The sequence below is a fragment of the Salmo salar genome, chromosome ssa06, assembly GCF_905237065.1.
Source record: "Salmo salar chromosome ssa06, Ssal_v3.1, whole genome shotgun sequence".
Lineage (NCBI taxonomy): Eukaryota > Metazoa > Chordata > Actinopteri > Salmoniformes > Salmonidae > Salmo > Salmo salar.
Window position 1 is genome coordinate 61,526,011 of NC_059447.1, and position 21,859 is coordinate 61,547,869.

Below are 21,859 nucleotides of genomic sequence, written 5' to 3' on the forward strand. Positions count from 1 at the left end.
ACAGTCTTCCATCCACTTCGAACGTCTGAGATAGGAAAAGTGTGTTTGGGATGCAATTGTGCCTCGGAATGTTTCTTAGCCCAATTATGATGTCCGTCGCTAAGACTTCCAGTGCAACGCAAAGCCGCTTACAGAGGGTACTCCGCTTGAATGGAGTATGGGAGGTAATTTAGCAAATTGATTCTAAATTCAGCCCAATGCTTTCCACTAAGCTTGTAAAAAGCTACGCAAAGACAACAGCAGCCGTAAGCTTACAATACAAATGCATTATGGCAGCACGGCACAGTTATTATGGGAATACCGGTATGTGTAATGCTGTGTTATCGTTTCTAACTCCATGGTTTGTACAATGTCTAGTAGATACTGGACACTGTGGCCAGGTCTGCAGATTGAATGGCTGTAGACTTTGGCTCACAGCTATCAGTCATAATGACAAAGCACGACACACCACTTCCCAAATGCCTCCACTACAGAAGCTAGTGCTCTGAACCACTCAGGTCCAGGTTTTACTTTATATAACAGTACATAACAGACTTTGGACATTAGATTCGACATAAAACTTAATGGATTTGGTCTCTCTCCAAGCATATTTTAGCCTTTGAAATAAAAAGGTGCAGCGACTCTTGTTTTTATCCTCACAGAAACTTGTTCCTAGTCTATGCAAAAGTGACGTCGGGAACATTAAAAGATGGCACCTAAATATCAGAAAGAAGTATCAAACCATTGTATTATTTTTGGGCTCCATGCAGGCTGTGTAGTAATGAAGAAGCCCTCTAAATCCCCCCCGGTCAGGCAGCTCAAAGGTTTTGCTGACACCGACACCCGTCTAGTCCCCTTCAATGTTTCAGGGAGAACTTAATTCAATCATTGTCATATTGATCCTGGCACCCAACATTCTCTTGACACCATGCTACTGAACCAACTCCTGTGTTTAGGAGACTAAGCGTTATTGAACTTGCAATAACTCCAATCATTTTCTACATAATATCTGACAGGCTGTAAGCATATTTCTCACTGGTGTTTGGAATTGTGTTTATGTATCTATTCTACTGTACTGCACGAGAGACTCGCTGAACGTGTGATGGAATATACTGTAGACTCGACGCACAAACCTTGTTTGATGTGAGTGCAATAGTCCCTACAGTAGACAGATCGTATGATGCGCTAAAGGGAACAATGGTCATCCACCATCTCACGATTGTTTTCAATCAAAACAATGTAAGTGTTCGGTTTATGACTGAAACGCGTTTCCAATGTGCAGAGTAAAATACATTGAGATGCGTATAAACCTGAGAAGTAGCCCTGAAATCTAATCCAAAATAGGTTGCACAGTGTCTGACAAGAGTTTAAGAATAGTTCTAACTCCAGGCAGGTAAAGTATCGGGTGGTTGTCTTTCACACACTGGCTGGAGAGAACGTGTTCTCCTGGGATCTATCTATGTGGAACCCTCGACATGATCATTGACACAGCAACAACACCCCGCTCTGTTACATCAACATTCCCCTAATTACACGCCATATATTAAGTCGTTCTGAAATATCCTGGTGCATTGTGGGAATCTCCTGCTCACACTGAGAGCCTGAGGTCTATAATTACAAGTGGCGGGAGCGAGAGAGGGAAAGAAAGATACACTGGGGACGGTTTTCCCTACACACACCACACACACACACATAAGCTCACACACAGAAAACACACACACACACACACACACATGCATACTGTCGCCGCACACACACACACACGCACACGCACACGTACACACACACACACACACACACACACACACCCACACACACACTCTGGAGGAGAATGGAGGGAAAACCAATCGTCAATAAGGGAATTGCGTTTCCTCTGCCACCCCCTGGGATGGCCTACTGCCAAGCCACTAAAAGCTGCCGCCAGGCCTAAGCCTGCACTTTTAGAAAGATGAAGAGTTGTTTTTCCCGTTGACAATTTTCTGCCTTATAATATTGCTGCAAGGCCATTAGTCACTACAGTAGTAGGCAGCCAGTAATACGAGACGAAATAATGTGTGTTTCACATCCCATTGGCATGTCTCAGCATTGATGACTGTGCACAGGCATACGATTAACTTCTTCATCCATACGATCAACTTCTTTATCCACAGGTAGACAGCCTCACTAAGCTGAAAACAATATGAACATTTCTGTGCAAAATATCGTGGTTCACCGGGGTATCATCATCATAGCCCAAATATAAAAGCCTCTTCATGTGAAACAAGGTCAGTGTACAGTCTTCCAACTCCAACAAAAAGAGTCCCACATGCCCAGAGCCTAGGCTCCATCCCGTCCCCCTGCTGAGATGAGAGGGAGTGTAGCGGGTAGACTAGCAGTCAGACTAGGTCTACACACAGGTAACTGCCAAAATCAAGGAAACACTTGAGTAGACAAGGGATACTAAGTATTTTGAAAGCAGGTTCCTTCTCACAGGTGTGGTTCCTGAGTTAATTAAGCAATTAACATCCCATCCAATCATGCTTAGGGTCATGTATAAAAATGCAGAGTTTCTCATTATTTTGGCTACCATGGTTAGAAGAAGAGATCTCAGTAACTTTGAAAGAGGGGTCTCAAAGGAGCATAGGGGGTTTAAAGGGTGTGTGTATGTGTCTCAGTCACCAGATCTCAACCCAATTGAACACTTATGGGAGATTCTAGAGCCGCGCAGCGTTGTCCACCACCATCAACAAAACACCAAACGATGGAACTTCTCGTGGAAGAATCGTGTCACATCCCTCCAATAGAGTTCCAGACACTTGTTAAATCTATGCCAAGGCACATTGAAGCTGTTCTGGTGGCCTACTATACTTACATAGGCCTACTATACTTACAGAGGCCTACTATACTTACAGAGGCCTACTATACTTACAGAGGCCTACTATACTTACAGAGGCCTACTATACTTACAGAGGTCTACTATACTTACAGAGGCCTACTATACTTACAGAGGCCTACTATACTTACAGAGGCCTACTATACTTACAGAGGCCTACTATACTTACAGAGGTCTACTATACTTACAGAGGCCTATTGTCACGATTCCCACCGACGGTGGCGCCCCCTCCTGCTCGGGTGGCGCTCGGCGGTCGTCGTCACCGGCCTATTAACTGCCACCGATTCCCTTTTGCTTTTCCCTTTTTTTATTTTGTGACACCTGTGACAATTAGCCATTAGAGGGGCTATTTAGTTTAGCTGGCCCGCTCCTGTTCGTGCGGGATTAATGATTGTTTCTTGTTGGACGGCTTATGTTCGTGTCGACGTTGTTGGACGCCGTATGCATTTTCTCCCCTGTGTGTGGGAACATTTGTTTTTTGTGTGAGTGTATATTAAAAACACCACTACCCTGTGTTCGCTGCTTCCTGCGCCTCATTCCTCCTCCACAATTACCAAGCCGTAACACCTATTATAATTACAGAGGCCTACTATACTTACAGAGGTCTACTATACTTACAGACGCCTACTATACTTACAGAGGCCTACTATACTTACAGAGGTCTACTATACTTACAGAGGTCTATTATAATTACAGAGGCCTACTATACTTACAGAGGTCTACTATACTTACAGAGGTCTACTATACTTACAGAGGTCTACTATACTTACAGAGGCCTATTATACTTACAGAGGCCTATTATACTTACAGAGGCCTACTATACTTACAGAGGTCTACTATACTTACAGAGGTCTACTATACTTACAGAGGCCTACTATACTTACAGAGGTCTACTATACTTACAGAGGTCTACTATACTTACAGAGGCCTACTATACTTACAGAGGTCTACTATACTTACAGAGGTCTACTATACTTACAGAGGTCTACTATACTTACAGAGGTCTACTATACTCACAGAGGCCTACTATACTTACAGAGGCCTACTATACTTACAGAGGTCTACTATACTTACAGAGGCCTACTATACTTACAGAGGTATACTATACTTACAGAGGCCTACATACGTACAGAGGTCTACTATACTTACAGAGGTCTACTATACTTACAGAGGCCTACTATACTTACAGAGGTCTACTATACTTACAGAGGTCTGCTATACTTACAGAGGCCTACTATACTTACAGAGGTCTACTATACTTACAGAGGTCTACTATACTTACAGAGGTCTACTATACTTACAGAGGTCTACTATACTTACAGCCAGAAGGATCTGCAGGGAGCTGTGGGCCACCTCCACATACTGGTACTCCAGCAGACAACCTGCGATGCTGATGTAGCGGTGGTCCTCCGGGGCCCAGGACGGAGGGGGGGTGACCGGGGTCACCCTGCAGCCTGGACCGTTCTCCATCCACCAGGACCGGTGCATGGACATGTTGAAGGTCATGATCAGGTCACTGTCCTGCTGGCAGAAAGGAGAGGGGAGGGGGGGTGAAATACGTATATATAGGTACTACTGTACTGTAGATCAGGTGTTTATGTGGAAAGGGGACAACATTAATATTGAGGTGACATTCATATTGAGCTATTTTATATAGAAACGCTAGATAGTTGAGTACGTTTTGAGTATATCGACAATGGATTTTCTGTTGTAGGTGTTCAGCTACTACCGATGCCTTCCCCAGCCATAGTGGAGTCAGTGCAATTACGTGCTCAAGCTTAAGCACGATTACACCTCAGTCAGTCTGGCAGTGATTTAACAGCGTAGGTCAAACACCCAGCGCTCCACAATATTCTAATCAAGCTAAAATGTGTTCGTTGGCATGGAACAATGGCTAAAAGGGTGAAAAACCTCCCCTCTGTGACTTCTCTACGCTACCACTTCCCAACTTTTTAAAAAGGCTGCATTGCCTACAGGAGACTGAGATTCCAATTTAATGCAATGTGTATTTTACTTTGATTAAATAAGCCTATTACGAAATTTGTTTTAAAGAATCATCTATCATTCAAGAGTGGAAAAAGCATTGAGCTAGAGCTAGTGCTGCTTTGGTAATGTTTTCAGTTAAGTTAAAAGCTTTGCTTAACATTTTGCAACACAATTATTTATTCTGCCTCTTTCCCGGCATCTCGGGAAGGCTATTAATTCTGAGCAGAACAAGAGTACACAGAGAGTAAAACTGAGCCAACATGCATTCAGCTTTTGCATGCCATTAATTCTACAATCAAGTGACGGAAGAAAGGGCTATTAAGGATCGAGTTTTTCTGTGCCATTTCCATTGCTAGCGATCCAAACTCCGGTGTACAAAAAGTAATTGTGAAACCCCGGGTCATTTGAGTCATCAAGCAGAGGATAATTCGAGTTGGTACTGAGAGAGAAGTGTGCTTGCACACATCCTTAAGCTAGAACGAATGAAGAGGGAATAAAACGTTGACAAAATCCATCCCAGAAATGGTCCTAGTAGCTCTCAAACCTCTACCCTGTTCTCACACCTACGAACACGTGTCTGAATATATTCGATGCACACGTTATCAGCCTGCACTAAACTCTCCCTAAAGACCTGCATTTTGACATTTCAACTCACATTTAGGAGCACTGCTTAAATCAGACAAGTGTGCCTTCCAGCCCTAGCTGTAGTATTGCCCGCTCTGCGGTGTATCAGTTATTTTAGCATAAAACCTTGGTATTTGGCATTGAGACAAACATTCCCTCTCACTTACAAAACCAAGTAACACCACCCAATTTACTTTCATCCTACCAACACTTGTCAACCAGCTCCCACTTTTCTTCTCTCCTGCAGAAGGGAATGAGTCATCTGGGGGATTGGTGTCAGTGGCATTATTGCCTGTTGTTTAAAGGCCATATCAAGATCTACCACTCCTCTGCCTCAACAAATGGCGCCAGTGTTTGTCCACAGCAGGATGTGGGTGTTGTGGTAAACTGCTTTTAATTCATCTTGAAATACGCATCAGTGGGAGACGTTTGGCTGGAGCCTTGACGAACAACAAACCCACAGCATATTTTTTTTATCTGCTTGTTTGTCTCATTGAGGAGTGGGTATTGATGCAATAGGCTCTCTAATACAATCAGAAACTCAAGGCCTTATCCGGTAGGTCTAGTGCCAGACTGCTCAACTATTTCAGATTGTAATTACATTAAAACCCACATAATGGACAAACAAACACATGAAAGAAATGCTTGTAACTTACAGAGTACATGACCTGTGATAGAACAATAGCCTGCTCTAATGTGCAATCTTATGTACAGTCGTCCTAAACACGTTAGCCGGACTAGCACAACTCTGCCTGTCCCCTAGCACCGAGAGTGGACCGGCTCGGTGCCTCATGCCGTACGACAGGTGTGTTCTCATGCCTCCTCGTATGAAGACAGACAAGTGGAACATAAAGACTGCGAGACGTGAATAGAAAGAGATTGGGGGGGGGGGGGGGCAGGTTGCAGCTGTCTACCTCTCTGTGTCTCCCTGCCTCTGTATCTGCTGTAATGAATGTCAGTCGTGTGGATGAACAACATCCATCATCAGTCAAATTGATAGAATAGAATGAGTGGCGAGAACAGCTCATCACTGTTCCATATGCAGTAATACAGGGCTGCTTTCCTTACTAGCAGCCAAACACCTCTCCACTACCCTCTGACTGACTGGCAGTGTGGTTCAGCATCATTTGGAACCAGTACAAGGACAGCGTGAGAGTTGGGTGTCACTGAGAGTTGACTGGTTGTTATTACTCTTCCTAAATAATAAGGTGATGATGACTGGGCTTTTCCCAACGGTTGTTGTCCATACTTGATGACTGCAAAAGGATAGGCTAACACATCCCTGATAACAAAGTAGAAGAAACTAAGTCGCCAGAGGATACAAAAATGTGGAATAATTGAGAATCAGCCATATGCAGTATCTATCTTACATCTGAAGGGAACAAAGAAAAGTATTACAGGAGTTGCACGGAGGCTTTACTTTGCTCGCTACGTCCCCGTGGGTTTCATTTTTAGGGCTTTGTACTGTCTTGCTGTTTTATCAGCCAGAGAATCCTTCGAAAAACAGAATGAATTCAATTCAAATTGGCTACAACCTTTCGAATATTACATTGATTGAGCATTAAAAAGCAGTGACACTACAAGGGCCTACAAATTGGATGGGTACACTTTTACGAGAATGGCATTTGAGTGAGTTATTCTGTAGATATATTTTAGACACCACCAGTACACTCCTGCAACACTACTTTCAAGGTCTAAAAAAAATATGCTTAGCAAGCCCTGGTTGGGGGGATTTGGTTGTTCGAACACAAAAGAGGGACAGTCACACTGTTAAGCACAACAGCCAGCTATGAAAGAGACCCAGATGTTCCACTCTAAAGGAGTAGGAACATTTCTCATTCTTTCCATGGTAGCAGGGGTGCAAAATTCCCTGCAGTGCACAGGAAGGGATCAAGAGTGCAGCTTTTCTGTATTTAAAGACTTCAATCCAAATTCTAGAGGAGTTTAACTGGAAGACTGTTCTGACAAACACTAACAGGAAGGAAGAATGTCCTCTCTCTCCTTTCACAATATGCTGATTTAAAGTTGAATGCCTATCGAAGTGTGCATTCAAATACCACTAAACAACCCTGGGTGTGTCTTTGAATTTAATTCCTTGCACTCGTGGAAGTATGCAGAGGCAAGTGCTACACAGTGCTTAGTATGCTTTCTGTAGGAATGTTAGAGGGGTGACTGTAATCAGAACTGGAGAATGACATTGAGAGAAAGCAATCTGAAGGTATTTGGAAAGGATCAAGATCAATACCTATCATCAGCGAGCGAGTTGAAGAATTCAGACTGGTGTTTTCTTGGAATTTCCTTTGACAAGTACATGCTGAACCAATGGCTGATTACTACGACTAGGCTGATTGTGCAAGTGTACGTGGTACAAGGAGAACCAACAGAATACACTGAATTAGATTGAGAAATAATTGTCTTGCTAAGCAACAAAATACTTGTGTTTCCTACCGATTAAAATGAGTCATATTCAGAGAAAGTTGATATTTAAAACAAAGACTCTTAGTTGGTGTCAAGTGGCTTTCACGCAACATTAATTTCACCATGGGAAAGACGCATTAGTTCAGTGTGAACTTTAAGAATACTGAGTCTTGGTGGCTAATGAGGATGGAATAGCGAAGTGTCCTGTGTCCACAGATACACTTAAAGCAGAGCTACACACACACACACTGTCAAACATCTTACATTATTATAAACACTATCCGAGGAATCCAGTTATCCTTTAATAACCTCCCATAACACAAAATGAAGGAGACCACACTAGCATGTAGTTACATTACTTGACATATAATTTAGTGGGATGGCAGGTAGCTTAGTAGTTAGAGAGTTGGGCCAGTAACTGAAAGGTTGCTGGATCATTTGATCCTGAGCTGTAACCCTGAGCTGACAAGGTAAAATTCTGTTCTTCTGCCCCTGAACCAGGCAGTTAACCCACTGTTCCCCAGTTGGCCATCATTGTAAATAAGAATTTGTTCTTAACTGACTTGCCTAGTTAAATAATGATTAAATAAATAAAAAATAGTGGCTGGTGATTTTAATGCCGGAAAACTGAAATCCATTTCACCTCATTTCTACCACACACAGAGACGTATACAAGCTCTCCCCCACCCTCCATTTGGCAAATCGGACCATAACTCTGATTCCTGCTTACAAGAAAAAAACTCAAACAGGAAGTACCAGTGACACGCTCAACATGGAAGTGGTCCGATGAAGTGGATGTTTCGCTAGCGCAGACTGGAATATGTTCTGGGATTAATCCGTTGGCATTGAGGAGTTGTCCCCACAGTGACCATAGGTACATATCCCAACCAGAAGCTGTGGATTACAGGCAACATCCGCTCTAATCCGAATGTTTATAAGAAATCACGCAACCCCCCCGACGAACCATCAGACAGGCAAAGCGTCAATACGACGCGTTCCGGATGACTGTATGATCACGCTCTCCGTAGCCGATGTGAGGGAGAACTTTAAACAGGTTAACATTCACAGAAGGATTACCAGGACGAGTACTCAGAGCATGCGCTGACAAGCTGGCCTCTCTCTGACTCAGTCTGTAATACCTACAGTACATGTTTCAAGCAAACCACCATAGTCCATGTGCCTAAGAACGCCAAGTTAACCTGTCTAAATGACTACCGCCCCATCGCACTCATATCTATAGCCATGAAATGCTGGTCATGGCTCATATCAACACCATCATCTCAGAAACCCTGGACACACTCCAATTCACATATCGCCTCAACAGATCCACAGATGGCACAATCTCTATTCACACTACCCTTTCCCACCTGGATAAAAGGAACACCTACGTGAGAATGCTGTTCATTAACTACAGTTCAGCGTTCAACACCATAGTGCCTTCCAAGCTCATCACTAAGCTAAGGACCCTGGGACTGAACACTTCCCTCTGCAACTGGATCCTGGACTTCCTGACGGGCCGGCCCCCAGGTGGTGAGGGTAGGCAACAACACATCTGTAACGCTGACCCTCAACACGGGGGCTCCTCAGGGGTGTGTGTTCAGTCCCCTCTTGTACACTCTGTTCACCCACGACTGTGTGGCCGCGCATATTGTGTTGTTTGCTGACGACACAACGGTGGTAGGCCTGATCATCAACGACGTTCCTCAGTGTCCACATCACTAAGGACTTATCATGGTCCAAACACACCATCACAGTCGCGAAGAGGGCACGACAACAACTATTCCCCCTCAGGAGGCTGAATAGATTTGTCATGGGCCCTCAGATCCTCAAAAAATTCTACAGCTGCAGCATTAAAAGCATCTTGACTGGCTGCATCACCGCTTGCTATGACAACTGCTCGGCATCTGACCGCAATGCGGCAGCGTAGTCTAGTGGTTAGAGCATTGGACTGGTAACCGAAAGGTTGCAAGATCGGTACAAATCTGTCGTTCTGTCCCTGAACAAGGCAGTTAACCCATTTTACCTAAATAAAGGTAAAATAAAAAATGCGCTACAGAGGATAGTGGGTACGGCCCAGTACATCAGTGGTGTCAAACTCCCTATCATCCAGGACATCTATATGAGGCGTGTCAGAGGAAGACACTAAAAATTGCTGAAGACTCCTGCCAGTTGGCATTCTTACTGCCAGTTAAGCGGGTTGGGTCGGTAACCGAAAGGTTACTGGTTTGAAACCCCAAACCGGCAAGGTAAAAAAAATCAGCCATTCTATCCGATGGCGTGGATGTCGATTAAGGCAGCCCCTGCACCTCTCTGATTCAGATGGGTTGGGTTAAATGCAGAAGACACATTTTGGTTAAATGCATTCAGTTGTGCAACTGACTAGGTATCCCTTTTCCCAAAAGGCACCTGAACAGCTTCTAGCCATAAGACTGATGAACAGTTAATCAAATGGCTACCAGGACTATTTACATTGACCCCTGTATTATTTATTTATTTATGTTAATTGTTTTGCACTGACTCCATTGCACTGGCTCTATGCACACTCACTAGACTCTACCCACACACTCACACATACTACACATGCATATTGACGCCACACACACACACACACACACACACACACACACACACACACACACACACACACACACACACACACACACACACACACACACACACACACACACACACACACACACACACACACACACACACACACACACACACACTGCATTCGGAAAGTTTTCAGACCCCTTGACTTTTTCCAGATTTTGTTACGCTACAGCCAAATTCAAAAATTGATAAAATAAATTGAGCTGTTTCCATTGATTATCCTTCAGATGTTTATACAACTTGATTGGAATCCACCTGTGGTAAATTCAATTGATTGGACATGATTTTAAGTTAACAAACAGATCACTGACCATTTCGAATCCCACCATACCTTCTCCACTGTGCAATCCGGTTTCCGAGCTGATCACGGGTGCACCTCAGCCACGCTCAAAGTACTAAACGATATCATAACCGCAATCGATGAAAGACAGTACTGTGCAGCCGTCTTCATTGACCTGGCCAAGGCTTTCGACTGTCAATCACCGTATTTTTATCGGCAGACTCAACAGCCTTGGTTTCTCAAATGACTGCCTCGTCTGGTTCACCAACTACTTCTCAGATAGAGTTCAGTGTGTCAAATCAGAGGGCCTGTTGTCCGGACCTCTGGCAGTCTCTATGGGGGTACCACAGGGTTCAATTCTCGGGCCGACTCTTTTTTCTGTATACATCAACGATGTCCAATCCAAAATTAAATCTAGATTCGGCTTCCTATTTCGCAACAAAGCCTCCTTCACTCACGCTGCCAAACATACCCTCGTAAAGTTGACTATGCTACCGATCCTCAACTTCGGTAATGTCATTTACAAAATAGCCTCCAATACTCTACTCAGCAAACTGGATGCAGTCTATCACAGTGCCATCCATTTTGTCACCAAAGCCCCATATACCACCCACCACTGCGACCTGTATGCTCTCGTCGGCTGGCCCTCACTACATATTCGTCGCCAGACCCATTGGCTCCAGGTCATCTACAAGTCTTTGCTAGGTAAAGCGCCACCTCACTGGTCACCATAACAACACCCACCCGCAGCACGCGCTCCAGCAGGTATATCTCACTGGTCATCCCCAAAGCCAACACCTGCTTTGGTCGCCTTTCCTTCCAGTTCTCTGCTGCCAATGACTGGAACGAATTGCAAAAATCGCTGATGTTGGAGACATATCTCCCTCACTAACTTTAAGCATCAGCTATCTGAGCAGCTTACCGATCGCTGCAGCTGTACACAGCCCATCTGTAAATAGCCCATCCAATCTACCTACCTCACCCCTATATTGTTTTATTTACTTTTTTGCTCTTTTGCACACCAGTATTTCTACTTGCACATCATCATCTGCACATCTATCACTCCAGTGTTAATTTGCTAAATTGTAATTACTTCGCTACTATGGCCTATCTATTGCCTTACCTCCTCACGCCATATGCACAGACTGTATATAGACTTTTTCTATTGTGTTATTGACTGTACATTTGTTTATTCCATGTGTAACTCTGTGTTGTTGTTTGTGTCGCACTGCTTTGCTTTATCTTGGCCAGGTCGCAGTTGTAAATGAGAACTTGTTCTCAACTGTCCTACCTGGTTAAATGAAGGTGAAATAAAAAAGTTAAAATAAAAATTCGGAAAGGCACACAACTGTCTATACAAGGTCTCACAGTTGACAGTGCACGTCAGAGCAAAAACCAAGCTATGAGGTCGAAGGAATTTTCCGTAGAGCTCCGAGACAGGATTTTGTCGAGGCAAAGATCTTTGGAAGGGTACCAAAAAACGTCTGCAGCATTGAAGGTACCCACGAACACAGTGGCCTCCATCATTCCTAAATCAATGAATTTTGGAAATACCAAGACCCTTCCTAGAGCTGGCCACCCAGGCCAAAATGAGCAATCGGGGGAGAAGGGCCTTGGTCAGGGAGGTGACCAAGAACCCGATGGTCACTCTGATAGAGCTCCAGAAGGACAACCATCTCTGCGGCTCTCCACCAATCAGGCCTTTATGGTAGAGTGGCAAGACAGATGCCACTCCTCAATAAAAGGCACATGACAGCCCACTTGGAGTTTGCCAAAAGGCACTTAAAGGACTCAAACCAGAGAAACAAGATTATCTTCCCTACGGTGAAGCATGGTGGTGACGGCATCATGTTGTGGGGATGTGTTTCAGCGACAGGGACTGGGAGACTAGTCAGGACAAGGGAAAAATTTACGGAGCAAAGTACAGAGTGAAAACCTGCTCCAGAGCGCTCAGGACCTCAGAATGGGGCGAATGTTCACCTTCCAACAGGACAACGACCCTAAGCACCCAGCCATGACAACGCAAGAGTGGCTTCGGGACAAGTCTCTAATGTCCTTGAGTGGCCTAGCCAGAGCCTCGAACATCTCTGGAGAGACCTGAAAATAGCTGTGCAGCGACGCTCCCCATCCAAACTTGACAGAGCTTGAGAGGATCTCTAGAGAAGAATGAGAGAAACTCCCCAAATACAGGTGTGCTAAGCTTGTAGCGTCATGCCCAAGAAGACTCGAGGCTGTAATCGCTGCCAAAGGTGCTTCAACAAAGTACTGAGTAAAGGGTCTGAATACTTATGTAAATGTGATAGTTTTTTTCTTTCTAATACACTGCTTTGTCATTATGGGGTATTGTAGATTGATGAGGGAAATAAATATTGAATCCATTTTAGAATAAGGCTGGTAACATAACAAAATGTGGAAAAAGTAATGGGGTATTTTCTGAATGCACTTTACGCTGCTGCTACAGTGTTTATTATATATCCTGATTTCCCAGTCTTTTAACCCTACCCACGTGTATACTGTATGTCCTAAATTACCTCAACTACCACATACCCCTGCACGTTGACTCGGTACTGGTATCCTTATTGTTTTCATTGTGTTACTTACTTTTTACTTTTTAACTCTGCCCTGTTAGGAATGGACTTCTAAGTAAGCATTTCACTGTAAAGTCTACACCAGTTGTATTCGGTGCATCTGACCAATACAATTGGATTTAATTTGATTTGAATTTGTCTACGCTAATTAGAACAGAATTATCCACCCCTGGTTGTCTCAGTCATGACAGATGTTGAGCTGGACATTGGTCCTAATCTTCCAAAGTTATTTCATTTGGCATTTCAGATGGTGTCTAGCAATTACTGCTACAGAGGCCATGGAGGGGGCAGGGAGAGGCTGGTAAGAGGCAGAGGTGCAGCTGATCCCCTGTCTAAAGTCCAGTGTCTCTAATGGTGCAGCTGGTCCCCTGTCTAAAGTCCAGTGTCTCTAATTGCATGTGGAGGAATGTGTCAGAACAAACACATCAGGGTGTCAGCACTCACCATCTATACTGAACAATAACCATCTATACTGAACAATAACTCTCTATACTGAACAATAACCATCTATACCCGAAACAATAACTATCTATACTGAACAATAACTACCTATACTGAACAATAACTATCTATACTGAACAATAACCATCTATACTGAACAATAACTACCTATACTGAACAATAACTATCTATACTGAACAATAACCATCTATACTGAACAATAACTATCTATACTGAACAATAACTACCTATACTGAACAATAACTACCTATACTGAACAATAACTATCTATACTGAACAATAACTATCTATACTGAACAATAACTATTTATACTGAACAATAACTATCTATACTGAACAATAACCATCTATACTGAACAATAAGCATCTATACTGAACAATGTTGTGACTTTTCTTTCATTAATCTGATGACTGTTATTTATTTAATCCACTAACTATGTTTAATTGTTACCCAATTCAATTAATAATGTAACAATTAACTTATTAGGATTTGGGGCACCACGGAAGAAGTTGTTTAGAGAGTTACCATCTCCCGAATTAAACTCTATAAGATCTTTACTATTTCATCGATAAACAGTCATCTTATAAATCATTACCTCTTTTCAAATCATCTCTCTGACCAGTCGTAACCTTCTTGGATCTGCAAAACCCCAGCCTTGTTCATTACTCAGTACAACACAAAACAAATTGGTTTAATTATTTATTTACTAGCTAACTAAATAATAACACAGAACACACACACACACACTTACATGAGACAAAGGTCCCTAGTGGACTGACAAAATATGGCAGCTGATACACAACAAATGAAGAGGGGTTGGGAAAAGAGAGAGATAGAGGAAAAGGGACACTTATCTTGGACACATTCTTTAACTATTCTCCCATTAATCATATACTTTGCACACGAACCGCCGTCCGTTTGGAGTAAGAAATCATGAATGCATTTATGTGTGAAATGCCTTCGTTTGTCGTTTATCTCTGTCGGAACCAAGCCTTCTTGGAAAGGGTTTTGGTGGGGTCTCCTGTGGGTGTAAGGCTCTAATTGTCCACAAGAGGTCACAATGTCCTTCTTCTTAGTTATCTGGTCTCTATGGGTGTTCATTCCTCAGAACAGCTACTTAGCTGTACCAGTGATTGTCTGAGATGAGCTTCTCGCCTCTTCCTCCTCGTGTTGGCATTCAGGATTCGGACCACGATGGACATGAGCTGCAGCTCTTTGTCCCTGGTCCAAAGGAAGGTGAATTTATTTATTCACCTCGTGTTCAGTTCAAAGTGTCAACCATTCCAAACGTGCAGCTCTCCGCTTCACGTTTCCTGGTCTAAAGATTGATTTCTCTTCTAAGCCTTTATGCACTCTTGGTCAAAAGGGGCATTCCATCATGCTGACAAGCTCTCTGACCTCAATTGGGGCGTGGCTACTTAATGTGCAAAGGATATGATTAGAAGTTATCTCTTATGACTCCTAAAATCACATTCCTATCTTAACAAAAATACTTTCATAATTTTTCATTTCCAATGCACAATGTATTGGATGAAACCTTACAGTACTTACAGTATTTCGTCCATACAGCTTTTTTAATGACATCACAAAATGAAAAACAATATTACATTAGTTTTCTATATCTCCCCACTGACCATTCCCCACCTTCTTTATGTTGTAATTATTCTTCCATTATCCACTTTTTGGATGTTAGAGTTTTGTGTGGGCAAAAGTTTCTGGAGACAAAGGGACATTCCTTTATCCAATACTGGAGGGTAGAGAGAGAGTCCTCTCCTTCTTAATTTACGACCGGGTGTGGAGGTGTCAAAACGGCCCAATGCCCGCCTTCCCCCCCTTTGCGGTTGGGAGAGGGTCTGGTTATTGTCAGCCATTGCCAAGCTGATCTGACCCATTGTGATCCTCACTGGACAGTCATGACCACAATAACTATCTAAGTTATATTGATCAATATCCACCAAAACTGAACAATAACCACCAATACTAAACAATAACCATCTATACTGAACAATAACCATCAATACTGAACTATAACCATCTATACGTAAGGGATAAACGGCAACGTTCTGTACATCACCTTGGAAATAATAGACAACGCAGAGGTCCCTTTGCAGAGTTTATTTTCCAGGGTAATGCACAGAACAGAGGCGCTTATCCCGCTTATATCACAGTTGCCAAATAAAACTATATGAAAACACACATTTACCGGTAGATGTTGATATTAATATTTTAGAAGCAAATTCATACTTTCTCATCTTTTGGTTACTTGAGACGCGAGCGACTCAGTAGTTTGTTCGATTAGTTTGATATTTATGTATGCAACCCAGTCATTTGTTCTTTATGTTCCGTTGCCATGTTCTTATCCCTTGCTTGCTGCTAGCTAGCCAACGAGCTATGGCTACACAGTCACGACCTCTGCAACCAGAATAACGGCAAAGTCTATTCCATTGCATTTGTTTAAGCTGTTAATCCTGCTTATACCACAGTTTCCAAATCAAACAATACTATAAGCACACATTTACCGGTAGAAATACATAAAAAAAATATATATTTTCATTTAAATAAGCAAATTCATACTTTATCACCTTTTGGTTGATAGAGATGCGACCCAATCATTTGTTCGATTGGTTCGATATTTATGGATACGACTTTCTTTATGCTCCGTTGCCATGCTAGCTAGCTAGGTATGGCTAACACAGTCACAACCTCTGCAGCCAGAATAACAGCAAAGCAGCTGTTTTCTATTCACATTCATTTGGATACATCCATAACAATGAGCTGATAATGCCCGATACTGCCTGGCATAGTTAGAAAACTTTGCCTTCTTGTCAGAACACTGGACACTGTTCATTACAAGGAGATCGCATTGCATATCAAACAATAGGCTAGAAGCTAGCTAAATAGTTTGTTGCTAGCAAACCTACCAATATGACAAGCAAATAAAAAAATAACAGTTGCTGAAAATAGCAGGTCAAACTAAAAACTTGTGGGAGGATTTGACCGCATAACGCCACTTGCGTCATGACGGCAACAGTAGGGAGCAGAGAAATTCATGTTCATCACTCACCACGTTAGGTCATCAGATGCTCCAAAGAAATATGTCTCTGCAAAAACAAATCAATGCTAGCTAGCTACGTTTTTTCGTTGTTGAACCTGCATTTCCAATGTATCCAATTTCTGTTTCTGTGGTTGTGGTTTTAACTCTCTGTAACTTTGTAGCAAGTACAGTCTGCATGTGTAGAAGCTTATTGCGTCATGATTGCAAGGTGTCCCGATATATTTCCCAACTGTCCATATATCTTTTCCAACGGTCCCGTTATCTGGTTTTTCCATTCTAGAATGCCTTTCTAACCAATCAGAAACGAGTATTCAACAATGCTGTGGTATAATGAACATTATAAACTGGGTGGTTCGAGCCCTGAATACTGATTGGCTGACAGACAAAGTATATCAGACCACATACCACGGGTATGAAAAAACATGTATTTTTACTGCTCTAATTACGTTGGTCACCAGTTTAAAATAGAAATAAGGCACCTCGGTGGTTTGTGGTATATGGCCAATATACCACGGCTAAGGGCTGTGTCCAGGCACTCCACGTTGCATTGTGCTAAGAACAGCCCTTAGCCGTGGTATACTGGCCATATACCACACCCCCTCTTGCATTTTTGCTTAAATAACTATCTATACTGAACACTAACCATCTATACTAAACAATAACTATCTATACTGAACACTAACCATCTATACTGAACACTAACCATCTATACTGAACAGTAACCATCTATACTGAACAGTAACCATCTATACTGAACAATAACCATCTATACTGAACACTAACCATCTATACTGAACACTAACCATCTATACTGAACACTAACCATCGATACTGAACAATAACCATCGAAACTGAACAATAACCATCTATACTGAACAATAACTATCTATACTGAACAATAACCATCTATACTGAACACTAACCATCTATACTGAACACTAACCATCTATACTGAACACTAACCATCTATACTGAACACTAACCATCTATACTGAACACTAACCATCTATACTGAACACTAACCATCTATACTGAACACTAACCATCTATACTGAACAATAACCATCTATACTGAACAATAACCATCTATACTGAAAAATAACAATTTATGCTGAACAATAACTATCTATACTGAACAATAACTATCTATACTGAACAATAACCATCTATAATGAACAATAACCATCTATACTGAACAATAACCATCTATACTGAACAATAACCACCTATACTGAACAATAACCATCTATACTGAACAATAACCATCTATACTGAACAATAAGCATCTATACTGAACAATAACCATCTATACTGAACAATAACTATCTATACTGAACACTAACCATCTATACTGAACAATAACCATCTATACTGAACAATAACCATCTATACTGAACAATAACTATCTATCTATAGTGCAATACAGACCACGGTGTCGTGTGTGTCAACCTTTGATATCTGTTGCAGCAACGGTGAGAATGTCTGAGAAAGTTGAAAAAACCTTTTTCGCCAGAATGTGTAGGCTACTGTTTCTTGTTTTAGATGAGTCTCATGAGTAATTATGATCTTCACTTCAGCAACATTACTGTCATTTTAATTCATTCCTATACTGGGAGTTTAGAAGAATTTTTGATAATCGTTTGGAATCATGTATGATGCATAGTGAACATTAACTTCAATACACTGAGTGTTACTCAACATTTCTCCCCTCATTTACTCAGACTTCACTTTTCAACTCATGACTCTCCAGTACAGATACTGTATAGTACAATATGTAATGCATAGATGGCATGCAATCCCTGTCTAACTGACAACCACTAAACCAGAGATCCAAACTCAACACAAAACTTCTGATACAAAAGCCTCTGGCTCCATCCAGAGCAGTCCTGCCTCCAAACCCCAGATTAATAAAAGAGGGTTTGGCGTATAAAAAGAGAGGCTGTGGATATGGATGTGCACAGTCCGAGGGAGAGAGGAATGTAAGTAACAGCCACAGCCATGGGCGTTGTTCATCTCTGACACCCAGAGTTCCTGAGGATTATGCTAATTGCGCAGTGGAGTGTGACAGCGGCACTGTGCGTCTGAGCCGTTGCTAAGTGTGACTGAGATGAAGCCACTGAGTAATCTCAGAGCTGGGCTGTAGGAGTCCAGTATAGGCTAACGTCAGCCCAGCCACGGTTAACAAACCACTGACTGAAAAGTAAGGTAGTAAAACTTAATGAACCCACTTGAGTGTCTGCATGGCTCATACTGACCAGAGTTTAATATTAGCCCTCCTGTAAACATCGTCTACGTCACAGGGTCTCTATTGTGATCCATCTCCAGCAGCTGCACAACAGACAATTCCTGCCAGTTGAGGAGTTTTGTCTGTTCACAGGACCATGAAATTAGCTCATTTAGCACAGAAGTGAATTAATTTGGTGCGATTAAAATAATGGCAGACGCTGCCATACTGTTCCAAAGAAACCAAGGCTAATCACCAGACCTCTATCCCACCCTGTTTATCCGCTGCAGTGCAATTCCTCCTTTGTATGAAAGATGAACGGCAAAACATGGCTTCCATTAACAAATGGATGATTGTTTACATCAATGAATACTGCAAACGCAGTCCTTTGAATGTTTAGCACCACACGGACACATGCCTTCTCACTATAACATCAATGTGAATGAAAACAGAGAGGGAAGAGAAGACAGGACAAGCAGCTCTTTCTTCTTCCAGATGAAGCTATCTCCTGCAGCACGGCTGGCTACACCACGTGACCATTAAATAACAGAGGGGGGAATAGCCGAGCAAAGCAGAGGGGGCCTCTGAACCAGCCCAGGCGCTAGGTAGCTGTTCATCAGCCCCTCTGGCATCTTATTGATCCGCTCACCGGCCTGGATATTAGAGTGGTAATTCACTTCTTATACATAACGCATCGGGGTTGTGTGTCTCCTCCATTTATTACCCGGGTTGGGGAAATCATTGATATTCCCAGACAGACTCCTCTGGCTCTGCAGGCTCAGAAGAGCTCCTTTTGTACAGGTTGAGCTTGATGTAGTGGTTTGCTCTGTGACAGGGATGCGCTGGCTGGCACAGTCAGGGGGTTTGGGGGGGTTGGAGCTTGCCTGCCTGCTTTAACTTCCACTAGAAATCCTGTTAAATGAGCCTGGGCTTTCTAACCCCTGTCGCTATGCTTTAGGAAGTGACTGTGAGCAGATAAATCATATTGCTCCCATCTATGGCTCACGATTTAACTCCTTATGTAAAGTGTATGTAAGGATTAGTCAAATGTTTCTTAATTCTTCACAATAATTTGCTGTTGAAAATGTTAAATCATTCCGAAAAAAATTATATCCTAAAAAGAATAGTGTATCAGGGTTATATCACAACCAGCCCTGATTGGGAGTCCCATAGGGCGGCGCACAATTGGCCCAGCGTCGTCTGGGTTTGGCCGGTGTAGGCCGTCATTGGAAATAGATTAACTGGCTTGCCTAGTTAAATAAAGGTTAAATAAAAAATAAAAAAATAAAAAATGTTGTAACTGAATGCCTCTTGTATTCATATAAAAAATACAAAATCTATTGCCCACACTGTACAAGAGTCCCTCTATTCAAAAAATCCAATTACAACCACTTTTCACAGGCACAAAGTCTACATAATGAATTACTATATTTCGATAAGAGGACCAGAAAGGGTGTGGAATTGCTGCTCCAATGTCTGAATCAGATTGTTTCACTACAATTTGATTTCCTCACTGAACAGGGAGGGAGGTTTATGAAAGCAATTTACTGACTGTAGCACAACAATAAGATATTTCATCACAATGGGGTTGTGTGTTAAACTCTTGACTGTATTCAATGTGGAGGAAAAATACACTGGAGGGAGAATTAAAGCAATGGTTCATGCGGCTCAATGTGATAGAAACATTTCTTTGAGAGGCCAAGGCTATACAAGACCTGTAATCAATATACTGGTAACCCATTCAGGAAAGTTGAAATCAAACTTCTGACAGGAAATGTATTCGGCAATGATTCATATAGCCTTCCTGAATGAAATGTGGGCGAGACAGGGCCACATTATGTGTGACACAACCCCTCGCTTTATATCCATAGAGAGATGGAGTCAACGCAGGATCTAAACAAAGGAGAGGAGAAGATCAAAGGCAGCAGCCAATCAAGCGGCAATGGAGCGGCACTTCCACTCGCAGTAAAATAGGACGAGTTACACCGAAACTTCTCGTCTATATACCTTTCTACAGAGGTGACTCATACACTACACTCAGAGAGGAAGAGCGAGAGGAAGAGAGAGAGGAAGAGAAAGGAAGAGAAAGGAAGAGAGAGAGGGAGGGAGAGAGGGAGGGAGAGAGGGAGGGAGAGAGGGAGATAGAGAGGGAGATAGAGAGAGAGAAAGAGAGAAGGAGAGAAGGAGAGAGAGAGAGGGACAGAGGGAGAGGGAGAGAGAGAGTGAAAGGGAGAGAGAAAGATAGTGAGTGGGAGAGTGGGTGTGAGAGAGAGAGAGAGACAGTGAGAGAGACAGTGAGAGAGAGAGTGAGAGTGAGAGGGAGAAAGAAAGAGAGTGAGAGGGAGAGTGGGAGTGAGAGGGAGAGTGGGAATGAGACAGTGAGAGAGAGAGAATGAGAGGGAGAGAGAAAGAGAGTGAGACAGTGAGAGAAAGAGAGTGAGAGGGAGAGTGGGAATGAGAAGGAGAGGGAGAGAGGATGAGGAGAATGAGATCAGATAAATAAAGAGTGAGAGAGAGAGAGAGAGAGAGAGAGAGAGAGAGAGAGATTATGAAGAGTTTGAGAGAGATGGATTAAGGAGAGAGGAGCAGAATGAGACAAAGACAGTGATGAGGGGATAAGTGTGCCGAAGGTGGATTGGTGTAAGAACCTGGCCGTCATCCTTCAGTTGAAAGTCTGTTTCCCATTCTCGTCGTCTGCTACTGTAACCTGGGCGACACATGGAGTCTGTGTCCTCACAGAGGAGGGGGTGGCAAGCG

General features: G+C 42.7%; 1 protein-coding gene across 3 annotated transcripts in view; it reads right to left on the bottom strand.

Annotated features, from left to right (window-relative positions):
• Nucleotides 1–21,859, bottom strand: part of nkain2 (sodium/potassium transporting ATPase interacting 2) — a 187,108-nt gene that overhangs the window by 32,604 nt on the left and 132,645 nt on the right. For 2 of the 3 annotated variants that reach the window (XM_014205110.2, XM_014205112.2), the window contains exon 4: nt 4,172–4,375. In XM_014205110.2, the coding sequence (XP_014060585.1) occupies nt 4,172–4,375 (204 nt within the window). The remainder of the gene's footprint in view (nt 1–4,171; nt 4,376–21,859) is intronic. The other variant, XM_014205111.2, reaches the window with a different exon arrangement.